We start from the raw sequence: 22,588 nt of genomic DNA, 5'->3' as shown, positions 1-22,588 counted from the left end.
CTCTCATCAGCAAGCTTCTCTAAAGTATTTTAGAATGTAGAGGCAGAGCTTTTGACAAGAAGTGTTCAAGGGCGATTTAGGTTTATGGAAAGAACCTGATGACATCAAGTTATTTTAATTAAATGGAATAAACTTCAAAGGCCAAGTAAAAAAAAAAAAGATACAAGGAGATCATTCATGGAGTCTTCTCAAAATTACAATATTGTATATGTTGAATGAAAATGAGACTATTTCAAAATAGTAATATAAATTTGTTTAGTAATCTGAAGATGACAGTACTATAATTCACAATTGGTGGTCCAATTCTGTCCTTTTTGTTTACCTTTGGGTGTGCAGACACTCTGAGCTTCTACCTCGCATTGATCTGTGTATCAAGATGACCTCACTGCAGTTAATATGGAGATGGATGACATATAGGAAAATAAACACAAACAAAAAACAAAACAGACCAATAAACAAGCAAACATAAAGGAAAAACATATACACCATAAGTGAGTTAGAAGAGGAAGGGTAACACCTCAAAGCCAGAAGAATAAGAACAAAATAAAGGTTAACAAGACGAGTCTTACTGCCATATGTGTCAATACAAACCCTCCAATGACAGCCAATTCTCAGTGTTCTGTACAATACCAAACCTTTGATGAACCACTTACTACAACATGGTTCTGTTCTAACCCACCTTTTCTGAAAATTATGCAGGGCCTTTGTAGGTTTGCGTGTCTCAAAAATGCTTTTTCTCCCAGTATTTTTAAAGAGGAAAGATTATTATGCTGAATTAGGGCACATGTTGGAAGTGATGAAAGCAAAATATATTATTCTTTGAACACACAATTTAACACACGTACACACTGACTTGGATGCACATATTTCTACACAATTTACCTGTCATCTACGCATTCTCTCTCTTGCACACGAGAGCTGTCGTTGTAGCGTGTTGGGGAGCGGGATCTACGGCTGTGCTGGACCTCATCCAGACTCCTTAGAAAGAAGAAAGAAAGTAAGTATATGTATTATATGCAAATAACAAGTTGACTGTAGTCAAACTCATTCATTAAAAAAAGAAAGAAAAATGTTATATATATATATGGACACACAGTAGTCTTAGGCACATAAGATGTTTCCCAAAAGCATCTGTCTTAAGATGGTTATTTATATCTGCTACATTAGTGTGTCAATAGGAAATGAAATTAGTGCAGCTAATGAGAAAATCTGTTGCCTGGGATAATAGGTAAATGATGCAGTTTAGAGGTCACTGTAAACAAATATTTTAAAGAATGCATTAATTGACCAATCAGAATCAAGTACTCCAAAGAACCATAGCCTGTAATAATGAATCTTAAACATAGTTGAAGCCGACTATCCAGTTATTATCAGCTAGAGTAGAAGTCAGAGTTTGCCGTACCTCTGTGCAGGGATGTTGGGTGGGCGAGACCGCCCCCTACTCTCTTCCTCTCTGTGTGGGGACACAGACCGTGAGCGATACTGAGTCGGTCTCTGCTGCTCAGGAACCTCTAACGTTGTTGCCTGGTCTCTCTCTCTTTCTCGGTCTCTGTTCCTTTCCCTTTCTCTTAATCGGTTCTCTACAGCTGTTTAGCAAAAAAAATTCAAAAAAATGTAAAGAAACATTTTATTACTTTGGAAAATTGAGATGTCTAATACCACTTTTAAAGCTTGCCAAACCAATTTCCCCATGTTAGAACCCATCCAAAACTAAAAAGACTGTCACGTATTCCCTGTTTCTGTGCTTAGACTTTTTGTTCCTGTTTCTTGTTAGTTTTGTAGTCCTTTTGTAGTTTTCCCCTGATGGTTTTCTCCAGGTGTTACTCGATCCCTTGTTTGTTCTTGTGTATTTATGCACTTTTTCCCCTTTTTTCTTTGCCAGTCTTCACATGTTTTGTCCATATCTGTGTCTGTTTCCCTGTGTTTTTATTTCCGTTATATTCTGAATACTTTGTTTATCTTTTGTTTCATTAAAAACGGCATTTAGAACCTCACCTGCCTCATCACAAAAGTCTAAGAACAGAAATAGGGAATATGTGACAAGGAAAGACATAAGATGTTAGATCCTGTCTAACAAAACATACCAGACCATTAAAATACATAATTCATTCTCCTTTTCCATTAAAAGTTCAATAACATCTTATTGTGACCAATTAGTGAAAAGAAACCATAGCTTAAAATAATAATTGACCCCAAAATGAACATTCTGGGCCCTATTTGAAGAGCGCTAGAACTAAGCGCTTCACTAAGTCATTAGTCATACATGCAAACTCAATGGGCACGAACAAGAAGTTTTGATATTTTCATGTGTGTTTGCGCTAAGTCTAGAAGCAAGTTGGTTTGCCGAAATTGCATGTGCAAAGCCCTAATGGGCTGGGTCAAGTGCAACTTCTGAGGTTCTTTTCCGGTTATTCCACCATCTGTGTCCTATATAGTCCATTCCCTGTCAAACATCAGGCATATAAACAAAGACAGCAGATTTATAAGTAGTTGGTAGAACTGTATGCAATAAATTAGAAGAATAGAAATATGGACTTACGTTCTTTTGTGCATTAACTGTGGCCTTGTTGATCAGGCATATTTCTATAACAGTGACACGCTCCTTTTATAAGCATGGAAAATGCGGTTCTCTTTAGGATATGTTTTTATGCTCCATAAAATTTTAGAGAATGTAAGTATTATTAATCATGGTCATCTACTGACACACAAATCATGGCTTGATTTAAAAGTGATTGTATCAGAATGCACTTCACCTCTACCTGTTGGTTCTGATTTTGAAAAATATAATTAATTCATTGAATCACAAACAAATTACACCAAAAATATTTCTACATTGAAATTACACTTCAAATGAAATTAAAATATAATCAAAATAACAGTGTTCAAAAAAATCATACCAAATCCAAACATTTCACTCCAACTCCAACTTCTTTCAGCGGCCCCTTTTGCAGTGAATTAAAACTCTCTCGATGACAACAGGTGGAAAAATACCAATTAGATCCTAAATACAATTGTAAATTAGGTATGTATAGTGGTATAAATTAGGTATGTATAGGTATGTATGGGGATGCTGCTAGTTGACACTAGCAGCATCCCCATTAAACCGTTTAGCATTTTTACACATTTACGTTTGGCTTTGTATTTTAACAAAGGCTGCTAACATTGACTCAGTAAATGCTCATCATGTTCTATATTTAATGTAACCTACAATGGTGATTGTGGCAGCGGGGGTGTGGTCAAGCGCCCGTCCGGGAGAGAAAAGCGGTAAGGGCGCTCACACCTGAGCTAAAATGATGACTAACACCTGTCTCTAATTTCAGTAACATGAGGAGAGCGGCATAAAAGGGCAGCAGTGACGGAGCATGGGAGCGACAACCCGTCCAAGAAAAGAACCCAGAACCAGAGAGTGTATTAGAAAAAATAAAAGCTTACCCCTTAAGCAGAGACTTGTTTCCGTCACTTCCTTTGGGCGCGTGTCACATTGGTGCAGAAATCCGGGACATTATTTTTTTTTGGTTATGGAACAAGGTCGCCCCATAGAGTCCTCCCAGCTTGCGGAAATCCTCCAGTCCCTCGCCACTCTCCATCAAGGCCACCAACAATCCCTGCTTGAGCTCCGCCAGGATCAAGCTCGGCGGTTCTTCGAGATCATGCGGGCTCAGGCAGAGGACCGACTTGCTATCCGGATCCTCCTCAGCCAGGAGGCTGCGTCGGCCCCAGCCGCGACCCCGGACATTCGTGCTACGCTGCCCCCGCCAACGTTACAGAAGATGGGGGTAGCAGATGATCCTGAGGCCTTCCTCGACCTGTTTGAGAAGACGGCTGACATCTGGGGCTGGCCGCCCGAACAGTGGGCAGCCCGTCTAATTCCTCTCCTGTCCGGGGAAGCACAACTCGCGGCACAACAACTGCCGGCGACTAACCTCCTGGCTTACTCTGACCTAAAGAGGGCCATTCTGCAACGGGTTGGTCGGAGCCCGGAGGAGAATCGCCAGCTCTTCCGGAGCATGAAGCTTGAGAAGTCCGACCGCCCGTTTGCGTTTGCTCAACGGCTCCGGGACGCCTGTCGGCGGTGGCTGCTCGCGGGGACCGCGACGTCGAGGGAGTCATCGATCAGGTGGTACTGGAGCAATTCGCGCAATGACTGCCCAGGAGAACGGCGGAATGGGTCCAGTGCCACCGCCCGGCGTCGCTGGAGGCAGCTGTCCAGCTCGCGGAGGACCACTTGACGGCGATACCAAGGGCGGATGAGCCCTCCCCCTCTCTCTCTCTCTCCCCTTCCCCTGTGTCTTCCCCTGCCTCTCCCCCCCCCCGCTCCCTCTCGCTCTGCTCTCTCCCCAGGGCCCGTTCCTGCCCCCCGCAGGCATGGAGGATACACCAGGCCAGCTTCCCGGCCGTGGGAGAACCCACCTAACCCTTCTCCGTCCTTCAGCCGCTCTCCTCCTCAGGTGGTAGCGCCCGCCAGCACGGGTGCGGCCGTGGCGCCTGGGCCGGTCTGCTGGAAGTGAGGAGACCCGGACCACTTCCGGGATCAGTGTCCGCTGATGGAGGTGGGGACGGTGGTGCGGGTCTCCGATGTCCCGCAGGCTGCCCCTGGTCGGGCTGGAGCGTACCGGGTCCCGGTAAGGATCCAGGGGGGTACATACCAAGCATTGATGGATACCGGCTGTAATCAGACCACCATCCACCAACGCTTGGTTCGACCCGGGGCTTTGGGCACAGCTAAACGGGTGAGGGTGAGGTGTGTGCATGGGGATATTCACAAGTACCCCTTGGTGACTTTAGCGATCAAATTCCGGGGAGCACAACATAGTGTGGAGGCAGCGGTTAGTTCCCGCCTCACCCTTACTTCCCGGCCGAATTTTAGAAGTGTATTAGAGGGAGTTTGTGCAGATGGGTCCTGCATGAAAGTGAAGAGGTGTGTGATGTGCGATGCTTTGGCGGGGGAGGCGGAGCCGGGGCCGTCCTCGGCTGCTCCGAGTGACGAGGGAAGGGGCGAGGGGTCACCCCTCCTCTCAGGGAGTTCCCTGAGGGGACTTTCCCTTGGAGCAGTCAGCGGGATGAAACCCTTAAGCACGCTTTTGACCAAGTGAGAGTAATCGATGGTCAACAACTCCGGCCGGGTATCGCCATCTCATATCCGTATTTTTCAGTTATTAAAGATCGGTTGTACAGAGTGACGCAGGACGCTCAAACAAAGGAGGAGCTGACACAATTGTTGATTCCACGGAGCCGCCGGAAATGGTTTTTCAGGCGGCTCACTATAATCCTATGGCCGGTCACCTAGGGGAACGGAAAACACTTTTTCGTCTAATAGCCCGTTTCTATTGGCCGGGCATTGGCGGCGACGTCCGCAGGTGGTGTGCGGCGTGCCGTGAATGTCAGCTGGTAAACCCACCGGCCACCCCAAAAGCGCCTTTGCGCCCCTTCCATTGATCGAGGTTCCTTCGAGAGAATTGGAATGGACCTCGTCGGGCCATTAGAACGTACGTCACGCGGACATCGCTTTGTGTTAGTCCTGGTGGATTACGCAACGCGGTATCCGGAAGCAGTGCCTCTGAGCAACATCTCAGCACGTAGTGTTGCCGGGCACTCTTCAAGATAATCTCCGGTGGGGGTTCCGAAAGAAATCCTCACCGACCAAGGCACTACTTTTATGTCACGAACACTTCGCAAACTTTACTGAACTATTGGGCATTAAGTCGATTCAAGCACTAGCGTGTACCATCCGCAGACGGATGGACTGGTGGAACGATTTAATAAAACACTCAAAAATATGATTCAGTAAATTCGTGCACGAAGACGCTAGGAATTGGGATAAGTGGCTGGACCCCTGTTATTCGCAGTATGAGAGGTTCCGCAAGCCTCCACGGGATTTTCCCGTTTGAGCTGCTGTACGGGCGACGCCCACGCGGGGTCCTCGACGTCATCCGTGAAGCTTGGGAGGAGGGACCTTCTAATGCTAAAAATGAAATTCAATACGTTCTTGATCTTCGAGCAAAACTCCACACACTGGGGCAATTAACACAGGAGAATTTGCTCCGGGCTCAAGAACGCCAGCGCCGGCTGTATGACAGGGATGCTCAGCTACGAGAATTTGCACCGGAGATAAAGTACTTGTACTACTCCCAACATCGAGCTCGAAATTACTCGCCAAGTGGCAAGGACCCTTTGTGGTCACACGACGAGTTGGGGATCTCGATTATGAGGTTAAACGTACCGATAGAGGGGCGCGTCAAATATATCACCTCAACCTCCTGAAATTGTGGAGGGAAGAGGCAGCCTCTGTGACGTTGGCAACGGTAGTTCCGGAGAGGGCGGAGCTCGGTCCGGAGGTAAACAAAGCCCGCAATCCTAACGCCCCGGTTCCTTGTGGAGACCACCTCTCCCCACGCCAACTCACAGAGGTTTCCGAACTACAAAAGGAGTTTGCAGACGTGTTCTCTCCCCTACCGGGCCGCACAGACATCATACAACACCACATCGAGACCGAGCCGGGCGTAGTGGTACGTTGCCGCCCCTATCGCTTGCCCGAACACAAAAAGAAAATAGTTCGGGAAGAATCGGACGGGCGCTTGACCACGCCCCCGCTGCCACAGTGATAATGTAGGGCAAGCACGTTTTTTCCTTTTCAGCAAAATGAAGTGTCGGATTTGACTGTTGGAATTATTTTAAATGAGTCGCATAAACGCAATGTTTTTGACTGTTTTCTGAGGGTAGAGTAATCATTTCCAAATTTTTCATTTAAACATCGGTGAAATTAGTCATTCCTCACATCCCTATTGTAAATATAAACATAATAATAAACTGAAAAATAAACACGAAAATTGGATATGACGTTGCACATGGTTCATATAATACTGTGGCTTTTTGTGATGAAGAGACAGAAATGAATTCATTATTCACAGAAAATCTTCACCTCCACTGCAGTCAACTGTCATTGTATGGATGAGTGTCTAAGAACCTATGTAATTCTCTAAAATTGTATTTTATAAAAGTGGTGTTCCCTGTCAAAAAGCTACACTTTTTGGTGTCCCTCTGCAGCATGTTTGTGATGCGGCAGGCTGGTCCTCTCCACACACATTCATAACAATTTATAGTTTGGATGTTCATGCCACTCCGGGCTCTTATATCATCGAGTCAACGTCACAAGCTCATGTGTGAGACCTCTCGCGCTCTTGTGAGCACAACTACACAACCGTAAGCGGTCCAGACATCCACAGTGCGGCGGTGTGGGTATTCTCGTTCCCAAAGCGCTAAATCAGCGCAGCATCAAAGTGTAGCTTTTTGACAGGGAATGTCTCTCCAGGGAATGGAGTCCTCCTGTTTGTAGACCTTCTTATGTCACATTCTCCATTGTTGTCATGCATGTGGGACTGTGAGTGCTACGCTATAAGTCTACTACTATACTATAGAGAAAAGCACTGGAGAAAGAACACTCCGGATAGTCAGTCAGCAGCATGTTATGAAAATCATTTGGTTCCAGTATTGCTTTAAACATCGATACCTAAAGATTTCCAACCCTATTAACAGTAACTCAATAGTCAGTCCATTATAACATGGAATAAATAAAAAACATGCCAGATGCATAAAATGACTGGTGACTGGTGAGTGTTTGGTGCATTGTCTCCAGGACAACAGCTGTAACCTCTACAGTAAGGGATTGCTTCTCTCTTTTGGGCTATTCTACTGCACAAAGCACAGAGAAGTGCCAAGGTTGCCCGTGCTTTGGCCCCTCCCACCCACCTGTGGCAACTACACCAATAGCATCATTATAATCTGTTTCTTTAATATGCAGCGAGCCTGCACAGACATATACAGATATACACACAGGGATATCTGGACAGTTAAATACATAAACATACATGGAAAAAGACAAAAACGAATGCACACGAAGGACCATTGGAATAATACATTGTTATGTGAGCAAACCACATACAAACTGGCATACAGAATTAACTTAGCATATTAAAATATGTGTTGTAGATGTACCCATGGGCCACACTCCTACACACTAACTCACAGGCAGCATTGTTCATTGTTCATTGTTCAGAAGCATACTTCCACACAAACATATAGACAAAACAGACATGAAAAATCTTACAAATTCATGAATATTGCAAGACATCATTAAAACGAATGAGAGTGGATGAATTCTAGGACCTTGAAAAAAATTATATATTTTTTTTAATGAATTTTCCAGGTTCAATAAAAGTTAAACTCAAATGACTGCATTTGTGGCATAGTACTGACAACCGCAAACATATATTTTTTATAAAAAAAACAATAATAATTGGTTACAGTAAGACTCTTACAACGTAAGTCAATGGTGCCAGAACATAAATATTAAAACATACACAGTTAATGATTAGTTCATATTAAATAAGGTTAGTAAGCGATATAATCAAACTAAAATCTTGTTAACATGAATAATGTTTACGCCTTGTGGCAACACTTTTAAAACAGTGTGTATTTTACATTATGCCACAATGCAGTCGCTTGTGTCACAAATGTAGAGGCAGAACACAATAGCGGAGTTTATTAAATACAAAAAATAAAGGGAAAAAAATAAAACTCCTACAAGGGGGTAAACAATAAACATAAACTACCCTGAAGGGGAAAAACACAAAGTAAATAATCCAGCCTGGGACAGGGGAAAATGGAGACAGCACCAACTGGACCTGACAGGGATGGGATGAAACAGGACAGACAAACAGGACCGATATAGTGGAACAAACAGGACGAACTGGCCCTCAACAGCACACACAAGGAGGCTAAAATAGGGAGAGAAATCAAACGGGTTAACAGGGGACGGATGAGGCAAATGAACTAATAATAAGCAAACAAGGAGGCGGGGTATGACCTAAGACAGAGAGACACGTGATACAGAAACAAAACAAAACCACGTGCTCTCACAAGACAACAAAACACCCGAAAGGTGTGAGCGCACATCGACAAGACAATAAGGAAACAAACGCTCATGCCAGGCGACAAACCAGACAAGAGAATACGTAGCAATGGCAAAACAAAACCAGAGCGTATATCAACAGGTGACAAAAACAAGACAGGACACCTGGGCTGTGAGAGATTGAGCTTAACTTGTATTGAACCCATACAATTCCTTTAAGTGTTGATGTTTAGTTAATGTTTTTTAATGACTCACACACAATGATATTACTTATGTTTAACAGCCTGTGGCCAGAAACGGCCTTCACTTACGCTGCAGCTTCTTGGTGGGTGTGTCTGTGTGGTCTTGTCGACGAGGCAGGAATGGGGACGGGTGTGGAAGTGGAATGGAAGAAACGTCATGTGTCTGAAGCTTGTACCAATGAGGTTTATCATCCAACAGGGCAGTCTCCAGCTCGATCAGGATCTAGATAAAAACAGTGTAAAATGCAGTCAGGTGATATACAAATATTGTCAGACAGCAATTCATGTTGCAATTCATGCTACCTCTCCCAGAAAGTCACTCTCCTCCTCTTGTATTCTGGGTTGGTCCCACACAGTGATCTCCAGCATGTGCTCCCTGAAATCCCGCCGGTGGACATGAGAGTACACAAACGTCTGGTTCCACTTAGGCTCCAGACTTTTCTTTACTGTCTTTGTTCTTCTCTTGCTTTTATCACTGAAGTAAAAGCAAATATACACACAACTTAACAGCTAGAATGTACTAAAATAAAATAAAAATCTGTATTTTTTCTTGTTTTCCAGTAAATCTATATAAACATCTTAAAAACTAGGTTTGGGCATTTCGAGTAATTTTGTAGTCAAGTACTCATAAAAAAATAAAAAAGCTAATATTTTCAAATTGAAGTTCAATCCTACACCTACAAACCTGGTTTTCTTATGAAAAAATTAGCACTACACATAAGCAGCTAAAATATAATTTGACTCTTGAACGTATGTGTTATCTTTGATACCAATCTGTCCTTTGAAAATCAAATTATCAATGTTTGTAGAACAGCATTCTTCCACCTAAGAAATATTGCTAAATTACAACACATGCTCTCTGTTGCTGATGCCGAAAAATTAATTAATGCATTCATGACTTCAAGACTAGATTATTGTAATGCATTACTGGGAGGATGTCCATCAAGATCAATAAAAAAACTTGGTTCAAACACAGCAGACAGAGTGCTGATGAGAACCAATACGATTATTTTAAATAATGACCAAATCTCAATTTTTGGGTCAACTATTTAATTAACAACATAAACATAGCTGTTTTATCATTGCCAAAGGCACAAAGAAAAGTCATTATGCAAAATTCAAGTAGTGTTTTTACTAGTCGAATATTTAAAGTTGAACGAGTACTCGATTAATCGATTAAAAACAAGATAAATTGATTTGCAAAGCAAAATTGCATAATATATTAAGTGTTGTTTTAAGAGAATATATTTTGAATCTTACCCTATTGGCAAATGTTTTTTTTCTCTAATGGCAATTTTCTTTTTAAGGTTGTTTAGTCCTCACAATGCAAGTGACCTTTAAAGCTCCAAAAGGACATAAAAGCAGCATAAAAGTAATCCATCAGACACCAGTGGTTAAATCCATATCTTCAGAAGTGATATGATAAGTATGGAGGAGAAACAGATCAATATTTAATCCTTTTTACTATCAATCTAAACTTTTACTTTCACTTTCACTTTCACATTCGACTTCTTTTGTTTTTCCCGATATGCATGCTTTGTGAATATTGCCACCTATTGGACAGGGAGGAGAATTTATGGTTAAAACTTAAATATTGATCTGTTTCACTCCCACACTCATCATATCGCTTCTGAAGACATGGATTTAACGACTGCAGTTTTATGGATTACTTTTATGCTGCCTTTATGTGCTTTTTGGAGCTGCAAATGTTTGGTACCCATTCACTTGCATTGAGAGGACTTACAGTGCTGGGATATTCTTCTAAAAACGTTTGGTTACGTATGTAACCTCCGTTCCCCGAGGGAGGAAAGACACGTTGTGTCGGAGAAGCGACACTAGGGGTCTCTCTTGAGCGCCGATATTCACCTCTGACCTATTGAAAAGGGCCAATGAGAGTTGGCAGTCAGTATTTGCATACCCCGCCCCCGCATACGGGTATTTAAGCGGGGCAAATACGGAAGTTTAGTCAGGATTTTTCTGAGGAGCCGGAAATGGTCCGGCCACAACAGTGGCTCGGTTCAGCGACATGGCGGAGGAAAGACACAACGTGTCATTCCCTCCCTCGGGGAACGGAGGTTACATACGTAACCAAACGTTCCCCTTCTGTCGCTCTCTCCACGTTGTGTCGGAGAAGCGACACTAGGGGACCCATTCCAATCTTGCCATGCGCTGAACCGTGTACGTGAACCGCCGATACAGAGGCGGGCAGGGATTTCATACAGTGCCGCGCATCGTCTGTACCTGGCTGCACATACCCTTCCCCAATGCCCCATAAGAACATCGGAATCCTTCTAGTTACCCTGGGAGGGGAACAAGGCGATGTGTGCCAACATGGAAACGGGCCAGCCTGGCTGGGCCTCTTTTCTCTCTATGTTTCTCACATAGAGCAATCACGGCCGGGGCCCTTACACGCATATAGGGAAGGGGGTCTTACCCAGACCCTGCTGAGACCACACCTGCCCTTTTTCTTGGGGAGGAAAAGTGGTAGACACGTCACACGTGCTCTGTGTGCGGTCCAGGTAAATGCGCAGGGCGCGCACTGGACATAGCAACGAAAGGGCTGGGTCTGCCTCCTCCCGGGGCAGCGCTTGCAGGTTCACTACCTGATCTCGGAAGGGTGTGGTAGGAACCTTGGGCACATAGCCCGGTCGCGGTCTTAGGATCACAGACGTATCTGCCGGACCGAACTCCAGGCAAGTGTCGCTGACAGAGAACGCTTGCAGGTCCCCGACCCTCTTGATAGAAGCGAGCGCGATCAGCAGGGCCGTCTTAAGAGAGAGGGCCCTGAGTCCAATTGATTCAAGCGGCTCGAAGGGAGGTCTCTGGAGTCCTGCCAAGACTACCGAGAGATCCCAGGAGGGAACTAGGCCTGGCCGGGAGGGATTCAACCTCCGAGCCTCTCAGGAACCTGAGGATCAGGTCGTGCTTACCCAAAGACTTGCCGTCTACAGGATCGTGGTGGGCGGCAATGGCGGCAACATACACCTTGAGGGTGGACGGGGACAGCCTCCTGTCCAGCCTCTCCTGTAGGAACAGGAGCACTGACCCGATCGCGCATCTCTGCGGGTCTTCAGTTCGGGAACAACACCAATCTGCGAACAAACACCACTTTAGGGCGTAAAGGTGCCTGGTAGAGGGGGCTCTGGCTTGGTTGATTGTATTCACAACGGTCGCCGGTAAGCCGGCTAGCTCTTCCGCATCCTGTCCAGGGACCAGACGTGGAGGTTCCAGAGGTCTGGGCGCGGGTGCCAGAGCGTGCCCCGTCCCTGAGAGAGGAGGTCCTTTCTCAGGGGAATTAGCCAGGGAGGAGCTGTCGCGAGAAGCCTGAGTTCCGAGAACCAAGCCCGAGTGGGAACTGAATTGCGTAACCGAGTCGAATGGTCCAGTGCAGCCAGTGTGATGCATTGGGAAGCGAAAGCCATGCTTCCCAGCTCTGCGCTAGGGGCACCAAAGGGACGAGTATTTTGGACGTACCCAGCGGGGCCTCGCAGCAGGGCGGAACAGGTAATGCAGCGTCGGGTGGCTTCGTTGCGGCCTGAGTCTGAGGTGCTGAGAATAGACTCAAAGCACTTACCTTGCTCCACGTGCCCGGCAGGGGGTGGGTTCGTGACTGAGGAGGAGGTCTGATGTTGGCGTCCTCTGGACTCGTCTGAACCGGCCAGCCGGGGGACAGTCGTGGGCAGGCGGAAGGTGGGATCGCCGTGTCTGGTGTACCGGGACTGTCGTAATCTGAAAGCACATTGCCGTGAGAACGGCATTTGCGGGCCAGGTGACCCAGAGGCAAAGGAAATAGCTCATTTATTGAGAATGTGGGTACCACAGCCCCGTCAGGGGGTCTTCGGCTCTGGGTCGACTGTCTCAGGAACGCTTGGGAGCCTTCCGGGTCCTAGAGGGGATTTGTGAGACAGGGGGCGTACGCCGCCTGCGGGGTGCTCGACGCAGGGGCTAAGAGCTGGGCCCGGGTTGGGGCGGAGCAGGAGCTGGTTTCTTCGCCGCAGGGGGACGCCCACGGCGAGCAGACGGGGCAGGGCCCGTAGCGGCAGGTGTGCGGCGGGGCATGATGTGAGAGATGGCCTCCATCTGCTTCTTCACCGCGGAAAACTGTTGGGCGAAGTCCTCGACGGTGTCGCCGAAAAGGCCAATCTGGGAGACAGGTGCGTCCAGGAAGCGTTCTTGTCAGCCTCACGCATCTCGACCAGATTGAGCCAGAGATGGCGTTCCTGGAACACTAGGGTGGCCATCGCCTGTCCGAGTGCCTGCGCTGTGGCCTTCGTCGCTCTCAGGGCGAGGTCGGTCGCTGAGCGCAGTTCCTGCAGCACATCAGGATCAGGTCCACCCCCGTGCATGCTTCTGAGCTTGGATGGGAGTACGGGGCGGCCACGCCAGGAGGTAGGGCTACCGGGGCATAGATGGTACGCAACTGCCCTATCGACCTGGGGAATCGCTCCGTATCCGTGGCGCTCTCCGCCGTCGAGGGTGGTGAGAGTGGAGCGGGTGGCACCTAGACGAGCGGAGAGCGGGGCTCTCCACGTAGATGTCAGTTCGTCATGCACCTCCGGGAAAAACGGGACCGGGGGGATGCGAGGCCGCGAACGGCGCGCTGTCCCCAGGAACCAGTCATCCAACCGTGAAGGCTGTGGGGAGGATGGAGGGTTCCAATCCAACCCCACGCTCACGGCGGTCCGGGAAAGCATGTCAGACATCTGAGCGTCGGCCTCAGCCTGGGCCTGCTGGCCCGAAGGCGGCAGTCCAGGGGAGTCCTCGGCATCAGACATCACACTCTCCGATGCAGCGGCGAGCTCATCTGCTTCGGGCTCGGGAGGATAGACAGCCGGGCCGTGAGGCGAGCCGCTATCGCAGCGAGCGTAGACGGGGACCAGCTAGTGTGTTGGGGAACGGGAGGTTCGCGGGGGGCTACCCGGCAAAACTGCACCCGCTGCCGCCCCCAAATCGCCCCCAGCGCCAACCGCATTGTCCTCAATCCCGTGGGAAGCAGGAGCAATGCGGGGTGCAGCTGGGGTGGCTTGCTCTCTGTTGAAAGCAAGCCGCGACCGCAATGTGGTCATGGTCATGTTCTCGCAGTGAGAACATGAGCCATCCACAAACGCCGCCTCGATGTGATCGCGGCCCAAACACACGAGACAGCGCCTGTGGCCGTCTGAAGCGGAGAGCACTCTACCGCATCCAGGAACAACACAGGGGCGGAAGGGCATCTTGAAAAAGATATGTTCAACGCCGCTGTGTTTTGCTCTTTTAGAGAAATTACTCTTTTAATAGAAATTGCTCTTTCAAATACACAGTGTGTGTGTGTGTCTGCACTGTCGAAGCGCTCAGGGGCAACAATGAACACCGTGCAATGTGAAGGAGAAAGCCGCTGTTGTGCGCCGTCAAGATCCAACAGCATGCAGATCGTCAGAGGAAACAGGAACGTTTAAAGTGGTGTGTAACTCGCAGCAAACTGCAGACAGACCATCGGCTCTGAAGAAATTTTCTGACTAAACTTCCGTATTTGCCCCGCTTAAATACCCGTATGCGAGGGCGGGGTATGCAAATACTGACTGCCAAATCTCATTGGCCCTTTTCAATAGGTCAGAGGTGAATATCGGCGCTCAAGAAAGACCCCTAGTGTCGCTTCTCCGACACAACGTGGAGAGAGCGACAGAAGGGGAACCTTTGTTTGTGTTCAGCAGAAGAAAGAAAGTCATACACATCTGAGATGACATGAGGGTGAATAAATGATGAGAGAATTGTAATTTTTGGGTTAACTATCCCTTTAAGCAAACTATTTTTTGCATTGTGTCAGCACTAATCAAATACAGACAAAATCTGTATCCATTATTGGAAAATCAGTTATGCAAATGCAAATGGAAAACCCAATATTTTTTATGATTTATGAATATATCTTCAAAGTCTGAATACCTTCTATCAGGAAGGAAATACATTTTGACGTAGGGGTTTCTGGGTCGTCCATCTAGTCTGGGCGGCAGGTCTATTGCGTGCAATACGTTCACTATCAGCTGATGGCCAACCTTATCATACCACATTTTTACCTGCAAGACATCAATACCAACACAGCTAATAAACACCCTGTAGGAAACAAACACTCTAGACACATCATGTTGATGTAGCTGTTGTGTTGCTGTATGTACTGACCGACAGCTGTCCAGGCAGTAACTGAGGGGCGTCTCGAAGACCACTTGGGCTGGATGGGGACAGGACAGATATAGAGGGTCTTTCCATCTTCTGTGACTCGAATGAACTTGAACCTGCTACAGTGGGACAAAGAATAAAAATAACAAGTGTTGATTATATTAGAATAATATTTGCAAGCAATAAAAATAAAGAATACATAAAAATAAATATCTATACAATTTAAGACCAACATTTCATGACATTTGATTCAGTACATACTAGATTCTAATGGAGGGTGTGATGTTTCTGGTATTCGTGGTATATCACTGAAAAAAAAAAAAAACGATTACATTAGTTATCACCATTACAACAATCTCACACAGCATATGGCTAGTTGCCATGAAATACTTTCATGAAGTTTCCATGTCTTGCGGTGTGACATGACATACTCCATCTAAAACAGCATTTTGCTAATTCTTTTATAATTACTATGAATTCAGCTTTTATGATCTCATATGCATTGAGAGATTGTATGAAATATTTGTACTTTTAAATATGCATTTTTCACACCGCAAGACTTATTCAAATGAACTATTGAAGGCAAAAAAGGTATTTAAAAATTGTGAAAAGCTTAAAAGAAATGGTTACCAGTTATAGAACCTAAAATATACACTTTCCCATATAAATTAATCCAAAGTTAGCTTAAAATCTTGATGTTGATAAATACACATACATATACAGTGACAGTTCTAATAAAACACTGTCATCCAAAAGTTATATACAGAGTACAAGAATACAGGTGGGAGGTGTATCAAAGGCTCCTCTTTCTTAGGGCTTAAGGAACAGCTGACAGAACAAATCAGAGAATTCAGAGATGAAGTCCTAAAATCACCTCTTAAACTTTGTTTTACTTACTGGTAAGATTTATACACCCTTCGCAAGAGTTTGGAGAGAAATCAGTGAATATATCTTTTTAAAGAGGTAGGAGGACAGAGCAAAAGAGAATATAATGGCTTACATAGCCAACTAAACACAAGAGAGTTCATCAGTTAAACATCTATTACTCAGCAACACAATTGCTTCTAGACTCTTCAAACATTCTTGTTTAATGAATGGACTCCTGACTTGGATTAATCTCAATTCTTTAAAAATCCATTGGGTGTTTTGTTGTTTCAGTGAGGCTAGTTACTGTTAGGAGAGTCAGATTCCCAATAAGGGTGAGTACGTTTGTATGTGATGGACGACTTACCCGATTGGCCTTGAAACTACTAATTCAACTTGTGGTTCTTTTTGGGAAACCAAGATGATATTGTAAACTTCTTTTGTGGTTAATCCTGGTAATGATTTACCATTCCACTGAAGCACCTCATCGCCTACAAACAGAGAATATTGTGTAGTCATAAAACCTCACACACACATTTTTGCACATACCTGAGGACATTCACTGAGCCCCTGAGATTTTTTTTTTCTGAAATGTTTTTCTGTGCCCTTGCAATATGTAATGCCTGCCCTTGCAATAGTTTGTATTGCCCCGCAATAAGTTTTGCATGCCCTCGCAATAAATTTACCATGGTTTTAGTACAGAAACCATATTTTAACCATGATATTCAAAATGAAACCATAGTGATAATAAAGGAAAACAAAAGCTATGGTAATAAAAATCATAATTGTGTGCTTATTATGGTTTTACTCTACAAATACCATTGTTTAACTATGGTTTTACCGTAGTAATATTGAATAATGTAGTAACTATAGTTTTTGGAGGAATACATTTTTCTAAAGTAATATTAAAGTAACCAAGATTTTTGCACGCTAACCATGTTATGTTTTAGTTTTTTGGTGTAAAGCATGGTTTTAATAAAGAATACTGTATTCATATAGTAACCATGGTTTAATATAGATTAACCATGATAATTATTGTGGTTACTATGGTTTCACTATAAATACCTTGGTATTTGTAGTAAAACCATAATGACCACAAACTTGTAATTTTTATTCATATAGTATTCATTTTCCTATATTATTAATAGTTTCATATTAATATCAAGGTTAAAATATGGTTACTATAGTAAAACCATGGTGAATTTATTACGAGGGCATGCAAAACATATTGCGAGGTAACGCAAAACTTATTGCGAGGACACGCACAAATATTTCTGAAAAAACAACCCTGGTCTTTTACAAGCTCAGTACTTCCACCAACTGAATGATTTAAAAAATTGTTTTTATTGTTTACCATACTTTTTTAGATTTTCAATTCTTAACAAACATTAACAAACAATGAAACAACTGATAAAACAAACAAACTAATTAAATAAAATAGATCTTGTGTACTTTACTGATTAAACATACTTATTCTTAAAATATCTGAGGAATAATGGCATCATTAAATTCCGTTGAAATGTTTGGTTGTTTCCTTGCTTTATTTTTAAGTGACAAATTGATAGTGTAGAAGAGCTGGACTCACCGGCCCGGAGATGGCCCACCACATCAGCAAGACTTCCTTTCTTGACTTTAGTGATGAATGCCCCAAGTCTCCCAGTTTCTGTAATCTTTCCCCCCACCACCTGCACCCAAACAAATCAATTAAAGAAATGTACAAGTCTACAGATAATTCATATAGGCTCATATATATTCATTCATGTATGGTGTATTATATATATTATGTTATTCCCATGGGAACAGCAGACCACAACAAACTGATATCAGAAGCCCAATTTACAGTACTGGTGCCTAAAGCCCATGATATGGTGTAGTTGGTGACCACAACAGTTACTTTGTTTTTGTGCGTGTCTGTGAGTGACTTTCCCCTCACCTTTAGACCCAGCAAAGTCCCAGCCTCTTTTGGCATGGCTGTTCTCTTGCTTAAAGTTATTCGGCCAATTAAATGATCACCTTCCTTGGAGGGCTGCCATGTAACTGGATGCTAAAGAGAACAAGCCAGAGATAAATTCCATAAGAGAGAGACCATCTCTTTATATCTACCCCTTAACTCACCTTCTCATTCATACACACATAACACATGCACGCACGCACACACTTTACTCAAATACGAGCATACCATACAGTAGATATTGTTTTTATACTGTATAAACCTAATTATACAATTAACCTCATAGAAAACTTTCCAATAAAACATAGTTTAATATGTTTTTTTTTTAAGCTATTTAAATTATGGGGACACTAGAAATGTCCTCATAAACTACATTTATAGCATAATACCCTTGTAATTACCAGTTTGTAACCTAAAAAACCTAATAACCTCGTAAACCACATAAATATGCCCACACACACACAAAACACAGAAAGTTGTGGTGAACTCCTGACACCTGCATGAGCAAACCTGAATGGGCAGGCAAAACAGACACACACAAACCAAACAAATTTTGAGCAAACTCATATTCACCATCTCAAATCTAACCTTTAATGTCACAAGTATTAAATAGACTTTCTATAGGGTGGGAAACACTTACATGCCATGTGGTGGAAGCCAGTGGAAAACACTCCCAGTCCCCTAAAACACACACAAAAGTTCTTAAAGCTTCTTTTTACATGTATTAAAATGGCAGATGCTTTTGTCCAAATGACTTACAGTGCATTCAAGGTACACATTTTACCAGTATGTGTGTTTTTTTGGAACCAAGCCCATGACCTTGGCATTGCTGCCATGCTCTCCCAGTTGAGCTATAACAGCAACTTATACAGTTTATACACATGCTGACTATGTGAGCTGCCACCTTATACTAGCCAGAGTACATCTGTAAACACTAAACCTGCTCTGTTTACACTCACAGAATTCAGCTTATTGAATATTTGTGCTTAGAAGGGGCACCTGCTGCCAAAATCTCATTTTAAAATATGTTCTGCCCTGCTCCACCTGCAGAGCAACAGGGAAGACAGGAATTAATGTTTGTGTTTGTGAATGTGTGTTTGTATGGTGCTTAAGAGCTACATTTAGTCCCCAGACAGAGGAAGCAATGATGACATGCAAAGCAGAGCACACACACCCACACACACACACAAACACAGGCACTCAGGGGCAGTCTCAGCGCTTTCCATGACGCTGGCCTTCTATTTACTGTTGGCATGTTATATGGATGAGTGCCGTGTGCGTACGGGTTTCTGGGCTCTTTTCCAGTTATTTTTGAGCACCTGGGGCATATGGAGCACCAGAGGGAATCAAGAAAGTTGCGTATGACGCACAGAGAGGGTGAGGAGCAATCACATTTCCTTCCGAAAACAAAAATAGATTGAAATAAACTACTTTGAATGTACATTTAATAACGCTACATCCATTGTTACGATAGACTATAGGTTGGAATTACTTCTACTCAGCTGTGTTAGGGGAAGTATGAGATTTCTGCTCCACTGGTAGGAGTTGAAATCCGTTTAAGAGATCCAACTGAATGCAAAAACATTGGCTCAACCAATGGCGTGAGTGTGTGGTGGGACCACTTTTATGTCCAAGCAGGTGTGTTTGAAACCTTTTTTAAAACAGCCATTATTTTTGCAATTCTGTTTGGTGCCAATAATTGTGCAAAAAATACACACTTCACCTTTAAATGTTCAGCTAAAAGTGAGGACTATGAATTCAAATGTTTCTAAGTTCCATAAATACAGTATATTCACATAGGTTATCATATTTGCCTGTATGTCATGAACTGTTTATAAGTGTTCTGATGTCAATTAAAACCAGGCCACAAGATGCAGTGTGTTACAGTGATTTTACCACGATTATTGGGTGCTGACAGGGGGAAATAAAATCACAGCAATGCACTGCCTCAAGTGGCTTATTGCCTTTATATGGTGGCAACAGGAACATGATAAGAGACCAATGTTCAATAATTCATATTAATATATTATTAATAGAGCTGACAAAATGAACGCGTTATCGAATGCGATTAATTAAAGAAGCTTAATGTGTTCATTTTTGTTCAGTGTGATTAATGCATTTACCATTTGAAACTTGATTTGGATAAAAGCTCTGCTAAATGACTAAATTTAAATGTAAATGTACCATTAATACAGCATAATCCAGCATATACACTGGCTGGAAGGGCAGAGCCTTTGTGATATGTCCACCCGGAGTCTTACAATGACGGACACACCACAAACACACACTATTTGTTGTACAAAGCCTAGATGGAACAGAAACAGAAATCAAGTTGTTTCAGACTAAGTAATGTGCATTTTAATTACCATAGAAGCATGTCAAGTCTAAACTATCAACAAAATGCAGAATGAGACGTTTTGTCTGCAAGCGCTTTTCATGTGGAGTTCAATGTCACTTTTATTAATAGAGCACAATTAAAACAGCATCTGTTGACCAATGTTCTGTAAATAATATTATAAAATATAATAAAACACAGTACAAATAATACGTAACATAAAAAACAAACAACAGAGGGCACCATTGATTAAAATCTATAGGCTGTTCTAATAAAAACAGGCAAGCTATTCAAGAGTTTAGGTGCAGCTACAGCAAACGCATGGTCACCTCTTAGTTTCAGTCTAGTCCTTGGAACTGTTAATAACCTCTGGTTGGAGGAACTCAAAGATCTCCCTGAGTGATACTCAGACAAGAGATCAGAGAGATGGGATGGTGCTAGACCATTTAAGGATTTATATACGAGGAGAAGAACATTAAAATCAAATCTGTAATGAACTGGCAGCCAGTGTAGCGAGACTAAAATAGGGGTAATATGTTCACGTTTCCTGACACCAGTCAGAAGCCTAGCAGATGCATTCTGTACTTTTTGCAACTGAGAAAAAGATGCTTGACTGATTCCCTTAAAGAGTGAATTGAAATATTCAAGCCTTGAAGTAATAAATGCATGAATTGCCTTTTCAAAATTCTTAAAAGAAAGAAAAGTCTTCACCTAGGCCAAAGCTTGTAAATGAAAGAAGCTAGATTCGACCACTGAATTGACTTGTTTGTCAAACTTGAGAGCACTATCAATGTGCACATCCAAATCTTTCACGCATGATTTAACATGTGGAGACAGAGAGACTAAATTTGAATTTAGATGTTCTAAGGGCTTCACAGGGCTCAAACACAATGATCTCAGTCTTGCTTTCATTCAAATAAAAAATGTAAAAACATTTAAATACATCCAAGCCTTTAAATCAGAGAGGCAGGCCAGGAGAGAGTCTAAACAATTCTTGTTGTGTTTCAAGGGCAGATAGGTTTGGGTGTCGTCTGCATAACAATGAAAAGAGGTATCATGTTTCTTAAAAATTTTACCCAATGGAAGCATATAAAGGGAGAATAAAATAGGAGCAAAAATAGAGCCTTGGGGAACACCACAGGTAAGGGGGGCAGAACCAGAGGAAAAATCCCCAGTACTGACAGAGAAGCTTATATTCTTAAAATAAGATTGAAACCAATTCAGAGCCTTTCCTTGGATACTAACACATTGCTCTAAATAAGAGATAAGAACAGCATGATCAACTGTGTCGAATGCACAACTTAGATCTAACAGCACAAGCACAGCAGAACTACCGGAGTCAATAGTTAACAATACATCATTTAAAACTTTTACAAGTGCTGTCTTGGCACAGTGGTATTTTCTAAAACCTGACTGAAAGACTTCGAAGATCTTATTTTCTTCTAGGAAACTGTGTAGTTGCTCAAAAACTGTTTTCTCTAGAATTTTTGAAATAAAAGTAAGCTTGGAAATAGGTCTAAAATTAGATAAAACTGTAGGGTCTAGATATGGTCTTTTAAGAAGGGGTTGAACAGAAGTATGTTTTAAGTAATCGGGTACAGTTCCTGTTTCAAGGCACTTATTGATAATATTTAAAAGACTGGTCTCAACCACATCAAAAACTTATTTTACAAGACGTTGGGGAAATAGCATCGCAGGAGGAGCCAGTGGGCTTCAGCTTACTCACAATTTCTTGTAAAGAAGGAAGAGAAAAAGTTTTCAATTGGCTAAAAACAATTGAAATTGGCGGGGGGCAGGATTCAAAACAGCATTTATAATATTAAAGAGGGTTCTTGGATTGTGACAGTACTTTTCTATGTGGACAGAAATGTACTTGTACTTGGCTGATCTCACAGATCTCTGAAAGTGAGATAATGTATCCCTTATAAATTCATTAGATACCTGAAGCTTGTCTTTCTTCCATTTAGACTTAGGTTTATGATATTTGGCCTTTAGAGTAGCCACTGCATCTAAAATATGTAAGTCTCATCGGCACTCAGGTCGTGACAAGAGAGATCAATAGATTGAGATACCACCTTAAACGCTGTTGAAAATTCAACACTGCTAGTAGATGTAAATAAATAAGACCAATGAATAGA

The 22,588-nt window shown here is 43.3% G+C and overlaps 1 protein-coding gene across 3 annotated transcripts in view; it reads right to left on the bottom strand.

The window, feature by feature from the left end:
• The window catches only part of LOC127660399 (regulating synaptic membrane exocytosis protein 1-like), a 130,971-nt gene that overhangs the window by 26,883 nt on the left and 81,500 nt on the right, over nt 1–22,588 (bottom strand). For 2 of the 3 annotated variants that reach the window (XM_052150602.1, XM_052150603.1), the window contains exons 6-16: nt 18,756–18,796; nt 18,098–18,208; nt 17,750–17,849; nt 16,532–16,655; nt 15,562–15,608; nt 15,304–15,419; nt 15,070–15,200; nt 9,454–9,625; nt 9,220–9,373; nt 1,403–1,586; nt 883–978 (exon numbers count right to left, since the gene is read on the bottom strand). In XM_052150602.1, coding sequence (XP_052006562.1) covers nt 883–978; nt 1,403–1,586; nt 9,220–9,373; nt 9,454–9,625; nt 15,070–15,200; nt 15,304–15,419; nt 15,562–15,608; nt 16,532–16,655; nt 17,750–17,849; nt 18,098–18,208; nt 18,756–18,796 — 1,276 coding nt within the window. Of the gene's footprint in view, nt 1–322; nt 386–882; nt 979–1,402; nt 1,587–9,219; nt 9,374–9,453; nt 9,626–15,069; nt 15,201–15,303; nt 15,420–15,561; nt 15,609–16,531; nt 16,656–17,749; nt 17,850–18,097; nt 18,209–18,755; nt 18,797–22,588 lie in introns of all 3 variants that reach the window. The other variant, XM_052150601.1, reaches the window with a different exon arrangement.

The sequence above is a fragment of the Xyrauchen texanus genome, chromosome 20, assembly GCF_025860055.1.
Source record: "Xyrauchen texanus isolate HMW12.3.18 chromosome 20, RBS_HiC_50CHRs, whole genome shotgun sequence".
Taxonomy (NCBI): Eukaryota; Metazoa; Chordata; class Actinopteri; order Cypriniformes; family Catostomidae; genus Xyrauchen; species Xyrauchen texanus.
The sequence above is the reverse complement of the archived record's forward strand: the minus strand, read 5'-3'. Positions and strand labels throughout refer to the sequence as shown.